Source organism: Geospiza fortis, unplaced genomic scaffold (genome assembly GCF_000277835.1).
Source record: "Geospiza fortis unplaced genomic scaffold, GeoFor_1.0 scaffold20, whole genome shotgun sequence".
Lineage (NCBI taxonomy): Eukaryota > Metazoa > Chordata > Aves > Passeriformes > Thraupidae > Geospiza > Geospiza fortis.
In genome coordinates, this window is record NW_005054374.1 from 3,001,745 (window position 1) to 3,009,559 (window position 7,815).

General features: G+C 36.4%; 1 protein-coding gene across 2 annotated transcripts in view; it reads left to right on the forward strand.

Moving 5' to 3' along the window:
* The window catches only part of USP9X (ubiquitin specific peptidase 9 X-linked), a 69,229-nt gene extending 61,464 nt beyond the window's left edge, over positions 1–7,765 (forward strand). Inside the window, exons 38-43 of one of the 2 annotated variants that reach the window (XM_014308583.2) lie at positions 769–954; positions 2,645–2,865; positions 3,918–4,006; positions 6,374–6,530; positions 6,914–7,126; positions 7,572–7,764. In XM_014308583.2, coding sequence (XP_014164058.1) covers positions 769–954; positions 2,645–2,865; positions 3,918–4,006; positions 6,374–6,530; positions 6,914–7,126; positions 7,572–7,685 — 980 coding nt within the window. In that variant the 3' untranslated portion in view covers positions 7,686–7,764. Of the gene's footprint in view, positions 1–768; positions 955–2,644; positions 2,866–3,917; positions 4,007–6,373; positions 6,531–6,913; positions 7,127–7,571 lie in introns of both variants that reach the window. The other variant, XM_031060190.1, reaches the window with a different exon arrangement.
* Positions 7,766–7,815: the final 50 nt, after the last annotated feature.

Sequence of the window (7,815 nt, forward strand, 5' to 3'; positions counted from 1 at the left end):
GAGGATGCAACTACAAAACTATCTAGCATAATCAGAAAAACACATTAAAAAAACACTCCTCCTTATCAGAAAAATGGAAGGTAAGGCCCAGTTGTATTTCAGAATAAGACAGACTTGGAAATTTATGAAAAATCATTACTTTTAAGCAAAATAAGAAACAGAATGCAAGAAGGGATATAGTGAATTTCCTGGTGAGTACTTGCATAGTATATGCACGGTATTCTTGCAGTAAAACCAGATGTAAGTTTGGATTTTTTAGTTGGTTGGGGTTTGGGAGGTTTTCTTATTTATTTTGTCACTTAATTTACATTTATTACATCGTGTGGCAGAGTTAAGAAATGTCTTAAGTTTGTGATTGATGTATCTAGGACATGATAGAAAAATAAGAAAACACACTGTGGGGGTTGTTTTTCCTATCCTGGGCCTCACAATAAAAGGATTAATTTATTGTCCAAAAGACTTCTCTGAGGCTTTACTATTAACACAGATGCTACTTGTGCGTTGCTTAAGTGCTAATGAGCACTGTGAAGACATGGTAGTAATTTACAACTCTCCTTCAATGTGATTTTTCACCTGTACATAATTTTCTTGTGCATCTTTATTGATGTGACTATTTTTTCCCCAGAAGGTATAAATGAGGGTTTAATAGAACCCAAGAACTAAAAAGTTACAAGTCATGTAAACTCTTGTTATTTTTCTTTTAAAAAATTCTAAAAATATTTTCAGTGCCAGAAACAAGATTTTTTTTTCCCTCCCTGCCCCATAAAGGTGTAGCAGAGAAGACACAACTTCTGAAACTAAATGTTCCTGCAACCTTCATGCTTGTGGCTCTGGATGAAGGTCCGGGCCCTCCAATTAAGTACCAGTATGCTGAGCTGGGGAAGCTGTACACCGTGGTGTCGCAGCTGATCCGCTGCTGCAACGTCTCATCGCGGATGCAGTCTTCTATCAATGGTACAGTGAATCTTCAGTTTGCTTTAGATCCATTGACTAAACCAGTAAATGTCTTTTTGTGCATGTTTAGCTATTATTTATAAAGTGGATCAGCTGGAAAAATGGTTTTCTTTTATGGTTTAGCAGCTCCTTTCATTTAAAGAAACAAATCTGTTTGTCGTAAGCAAAACTGATTTGTTACAGTAAAAAGACCAAAACAGAAATCTGTTCTGTATAAAATACAGATATTTTATACTGCTTGGCTTATTCCTTAGAAATATAGGGAAATAATTAGTAAAGTAGGAGGCTCTTCATTACAAAATAGTAATGCTTTTAGAATAGTTTAAACCCATTGTCAAGAGTTGTCCAAAGATGTTTTTATCCTGAGTAGGTGATGAGAGATAGACTACAGAAATAATCTGTACAGGAAAAGCACCACAGCAGGTTTTGAGATAACTGATAGTGCTTAGTGCTGAAGAGATGTTGCATTGTTTTTGGGTAACTCTTGAATATGATTTGATGCTCGTTCACAGTCTATACAGCAAACAGCAGCCAGCGCTTCAATTTATAAAAGATATAGAATCAGTTAGAAATTGATTACCACAGTGTAAATCATTAACATTTCCAATAGCTCAATAGAGTGCAGTTATTTTTGAGGAATGGTGACAAGATATTGGGCCATGTGGACTTTATAGCCTGTATCTGTACACATTCTGCTAAGCATATTTTAGAAAACCTAATTAGAAATCTGTAGAGAAGCTATTTAATGGGAAACTCATTACAGCCTGATGTGTCAGGCTATAAAGTCAATAGGCTAGACTGTGCTGTAGTGAGATTAATGAACTGAAAATTTTACTGTGCTGTAATAAGCTTCAGAATCATGTGGCAATTTTGGTTGGGTTTTCCTCCAGTGCATTACTTGAAGCTTAAATGGAAAAGGTAGTCTACCTGTGAAAAATAGTTGTATATTCAATATATTTATAATATTGTACTAAAAAAGATTATTTATATGACCTTTGACTACTAATTATGATTACTGTTTGCATAATAAAGTTATTTTTTGCTTCAGCTTATGAAACTAGAAAATTTCTCCCTAGTCTTCTGGGCATCTTCAAACAATAACTCAAAACACTGCTAAATTTAGAAACATCAGGAGCAAATCAACATTCTTTCACTACACAAAATGAAGCTGACTAAATAAGATACATTAATTACAAAAGCATATTTATTCTCTACACTCCAGAGATTCAAATGGGACTGTTCTAACATAGATACTCCCCTGAACACTTTTGCATTGTCTTGTGAAGTAAACAGACATTGTGTCCTTAAAATATGGCTTGGGCTGTGTTACACAAGCAATGAAGTAGATAAATGCAGGATATAAGAGGATTTCTCTGAGAAACCTCAGTGAATTCTCCTCCTCATTTGGCATGTGAATATGTCTCCAGCTGTTCTGCTTTGATTGTCACAGCATATTCTTATCAGAGAGGGAGAAGTAGCTCTCTCAGGCAGCAAGTGTCAAGCTTCACAAACATAAAAATAAAAATAGTTATTTCTTACTATTTTTTTCCAGAGAAAGTCAGTTGTTAAGGGGGGAGTTGTGGTTTTTTTTCCATCTGTGTTTTTTGATGAGTTACACCAGTTTGTATTTTGGAGTGTCTACACTGAAGTACTTTAGCAACTTTTAATCTGTAATAACTGTTTGTTCCAGGTAATCCCCCACTTGCCAACCCTTATGGTGATCCTAATTTATCTCAACCTATAATGGCACTTCAGCAGAACGTAGCAGACATTCTGTTTGTGAGAACTAGTTATGTAAAGAAAATTATTGAAGATTGCAGCAACTCTGAAGAGACCATCAAGTTGCTTCGTTTCTGCTGTTGGGAGAATCCTCAGTTCTCTTCTACAGTCCTCAGTGAACTACTTTGGCAGGTAAAAATAAAAAGCTAGGAGAAGGATGGGAATAAAAATATGAATGATTCTGCATTTATATGTAAGAATGTTGTACTAAATACTGAAGGGGTGCTTGATAAATAAATTTCCTCAAGATGGCATCCTCTGTCAGTATTTACAGTCTTAGGTCTGTACATCACATTGGAGTACTTTGGGAAGTGCTTTATGAATTTAGGGAAGCACTCAACCTTTAACAAGTCAGGAATGATGTGTTAAGGGTGGAAAGTAGACTGAGGTGATCTTTGTGTATTTCAAAAGCATCTGCTAAAGCTTTCTGCCATTATCCATAAAAGAGATTCATAGGTGACATGAAAAGTTGGAATAATGTCCTTAGATCTCCCTTGTATTTATTTCAAGTATGTTTGTTAAATAAGGTTTTTTACAAGTCTGCAGAACATTTTTGGCTTCAGACTCAGCAAATAATCTTTGATACTGTCTTACAATTCCATTGTAATTTCTGTAAGGTCAGTTACACTTTTCCACTCCAAATAAAATTCTTTACTTCTCTTAGCCCCTCTTTATATTTGCACTTTTTTTTTCATGTAACATGACATTTTTCTATGTCCCTTTGTTTGACACTTGAAAGATTCATAATACAAATAACTTTATTGATATTTTGCTAGCCATGTATTTTACATTTTAGGATAACCTGTGAAAACAAGCTTTGTACACATTGCCTAAAAGTAGCAATATCAATGAAAAGTGCCATTTTGAAATTTTTCTTTTCTAAAGGTATTTTTAAGGTACTGTCTTCAGCATATCATGCTTGAGGCTTCAGATCACCTGTGTCAGAAAATCATAGAGACATTTTTTCCTTTACAGAACCTACTGTATTTAAAAACAAATCAAATTAAATTGCAACCCGCAAAATTCCTGACACAACCAACACCTTCTAGAAAAGAAGTATTGTATCTAGAAATACCCTTTGAATTACAGTAAACTTCAAATTGAATTGTGTTCTTGTATTTCACTGTGTAAGCTGCCTGCCTCAAGAAATACTTTCTTGTGTTCTCTGCACTTTCACTTTTTAGGTTGCATATTCGTATACATACGAGCTTCGACCTTATTTGGATCTGCTTCTGCAAATCCTATTAATTGAGGACTCTTGGCAAACTCACAGGTCAGTATTTACCTGTCCTTTTATAATTCAATATTGTTCTGTACAGATTGTTTTTCCAGTGGTTCTGTTGCTAATCTTTTCAATAGGTTTGTTTTAAATAGGTATTAAATCAAAATTCACAAATAATGCAATTTTTTGTGGTTTTATCTGAAATTTTGAGATAAGTACAATTTTTCTTCTTCCTTACTATAGAGAAGTTTGCTATAAAGCCAAGATTTCTCACATACAAGAGAATGTGCTGTTTAGATTAAACTCAGGTTGAACTTCCCTGTGAAGTGCTCAGATTGATTCACAGAAATGTCCCCTTGAGGTGGGTCAGTGACAGCCTGGGCTTGCTCAGGAGCACATCAGATGTAGGAGTGGTACCAAGACACACATGAAGTGTGAATGTGGGAGAAATAATATTTCACATTTAGGTATTCTCCATATAATCACGTTTCAAGAGAATTGTAACTTCAGTCTATTACATATTAATCCAGTTGAAAACCTAATTTTTCTATGTCTACAGCTTTTCAAAGTTATTGAAAATTTTAATTACTGCAAATGCTGTTTCTGAGAACAGTCAGTTTTTCAGAAGTTTAATACAGAAGTAGGTGAAATAACACAAATGTCATCAATGTGCTACCTGTCAGTGTTGCAAAATGTCAGTTTCATAATAAGCAGTTTTAGGTAGTATGGGATTTACTGAATCATTTCCAACTGTGTCTCATAGGACATTTGAAATACTTTCAGTGAGAGCACACTTGTTGGGTGTGGGAGTGCACTCCTGTCCTTAGCTGTGGAAGCAAACTGCTCATTTAGAATGTTACCAATTGCCTGGGCTTATTTTAGGAGGGACTCAAAGGAGATGCTGGTCTGGCTTAACCACACTCCAAAATATGATGACTGAGCTGTAGGGATTTGGTCCCATTATATATGCATAGCAAATCCCATTTCCTTTATGGGATTTGCTATGCATATATAATGCAGTTAGCTTATATTATCTTCTTGATAAACAAATAATTCCATGAAGTAAGTCCACAGAATGCTGGAGGATGGACATACTTTAATAGATATTAAGCAGAACAATGGATTTTTAGGGTTGAACAGCAGGTGAGAAATCATGGAAATGGTTGTTGGGGATAATGCTGTATTTGGAATAGCAGGGTATGAAGGAGGTGGAATGTTGTAGTGTGGCTTGCCTGGAGAAGTACATCACTCCATGTCCCGTTGCAGTGTGAGGAGTAGCACTGCTCCATGGAATTGTGTTGGGCTTCCACAGAGGGTATTAAATGCCCCACTCCAGTCATCCACTACTTCTTGCTGCCACTTCTGGCCATAGCTTGAAGTACTTGTCTCCGCCCTGTACTTGGTTTTACTGTGATAATCAGAGAGTTTAATGATCTCATCCAATAAAAAAAAACTCCAAAACCCGACAAACAACCACAAAACAGTGAAATTGTACATTGTAAATGGTGTCTTGTAACTCCTGGAAAATGAGTGTGATCTGACCCTTGGGACAGCTTGTCCTCTCATACTGCAAGATCACTGCTGCTGGCCCTTGGCATCAGACCCACTCTCTTAAATTTCTCTTGATTTGACAGGTTCAAGTGCCAAGTTTGGAATGGTGCAAGTGCCATTAAATTAACTGAAGTAAAGCTCATCATTGCTTCACAGATGGAGCCTGGGCTGACGGCTGCCAGGGCTGTGAGGAGAGAGGGCAGTTCTTTCCCTGCCATGAGTGTAGCTCTTTGAGACACCAGTGTGGGTTCTGTGCCCCCTCTGACTTTTTTTCAAAGCCAGAAGTGTGTCGGTTCTCAGTTTTTGCACAGTTTCAGGGTAGCAGTTAATTCCTCTGCCCTATTGAAGAGCAGAAGGCACAGAAACTGGGCTTAGTTCCAGGGAGTGCCCAAGTCCCTTATCCCATGCACAGATATGTACCACTCATTCCCCTTTAGAGGAGCTGCATGTAAAGGGTGTCTTTGAGAAGCATAGCTGAGTGTAAGTAACCATTCTATGAGGATTTAACTGTTCCAATTCTGTAAGGACCCACTGGGTTAACAGGGCTGATTTGTAAATGCAGTAGATACTTTAGTAATACAATTGACCTGTTAAAGTTGATTACTGTGACTAGAATTAATCATAATTACATTTTTTATGTATCTTGTTCAGTTATATTTTTAGCATGTTTAGTAATTTTTAAACTAAGTTATATATATGACATGCCAGGTTAATTTTCTGATTTTTAGAAAACCCTCTTGACTAACACCAGAAGTCAGAACATCAACTGTCCATTTTGTAATTATATTGTATATAGAGCCTTAATTCAAATGCTAAAACTCTTTAATACTGTAAGTTTTGTCATTGTTTTGGTTTGTTTTTTTCTAGGATTCACAATGCACTTAAGGGAATCCCAGATGACAGGGATGGACTCTTCGACACCATTCAGCGCTCGAAGAATCATTATCAGAAAAGAGCTTACCAGTGTATAAAGTGCATGGTAGCTCTCTTCAGCAACTGCCCTGTAGCTTACCAGATCCTTCAGGTGATACCATTTATTCTGTTTCTTGGTGCTTTTTTCCCCATTTCTGTGTTTAAAAAAACCCAAAACAAGCCCCACCATTATTCCGTTTTTAACACCTCAATTAAATTACAACTTCCAGGGACAACTCATTTGAACCTTCTGTATGAAAAGGTCATTTTAAGGGATTGAAGACAATCTGGTTAAATTCACACTCATTTGCAGCTGTGATGCAGACTTCATTTCAAATTTGAAGTTTTCTTTGGAGAAAAAAAGATATTTGTGACTCCTTTAAACAGGAGCAGATAGGGTGGTGGTCTCTGACAGCTGATGTATAGGAAAGGAAAAATGCTTCAGTTTTCCAGAACACAAGAAATAATTGTGAATTGTTCATTTTCCATCTGCAGAGCAATGGAGATTTGAAGAGAAAATGGACCTGGGCAGTGGAATGGCTTGGAGACGAGCTGGAGCGTAGACCATACACTGGCAATCCCCAGTACACCTACAATAATTGGTCTCCACCAATACAGAGCAATGAAACATCAAATGGCTACTTCCTAGAGAGGTCACACAGTGCTAGAATGACTCTTGCAAAGGCTTGTGAACTCTGCCCAGAGGAGGTAATGAATTTATTTGACTTTCAATTAAAAAATAGAGTAAAGTGCTTCTGTAAATAATTAACATTAGCGACAGTCTCCACTCATTTAAGAGGTAGCACATTTCATATGTACTTTTTAAGTATGGATTTATGGTTTTATTTTTCAGTTTTTATTACTGTTCCTGTATACATCTGTCACATAGAGAATTAGCAATATAAAATTGAAATTGACCATTTGAAGTAGATTATGAATGGATCTGTATTTCCAGTAATACATTGATAGAGGGAATTTTCATTTATTACAATACAAGCTATAGGTGACAGGGTGGGGTGGAATTTTTCTCTGAATGTCTAAAACATGACTCTAGCATGTCTGAAACAATCATTTTCACATAGGAATGGTTTGGGCTAGAGTAATTATAATATGTTTTTAAGAAGTAAATTAAATGGGCTGTTTCAAACTTTAGGAACCAGATGATCCTGATGCCCCAGATGAACATGAGTCTTCTCCACCTGAAGATGCCCCACTGTATCCCCATTCACCTGGTTCCCAGTATCAACAGGTAAAAGCTCTGAGCTGAACTATTTATTCAGAGTTTCAGGTTTGCTTTTTTTTAGCATTTATAGTGGTTTAAATTATAGGCATTTAGCCAGAAGCATGTTATTGTCAGATAGCATGTTTGGAGAAATAAAGGTACAGCTCCATTTCAG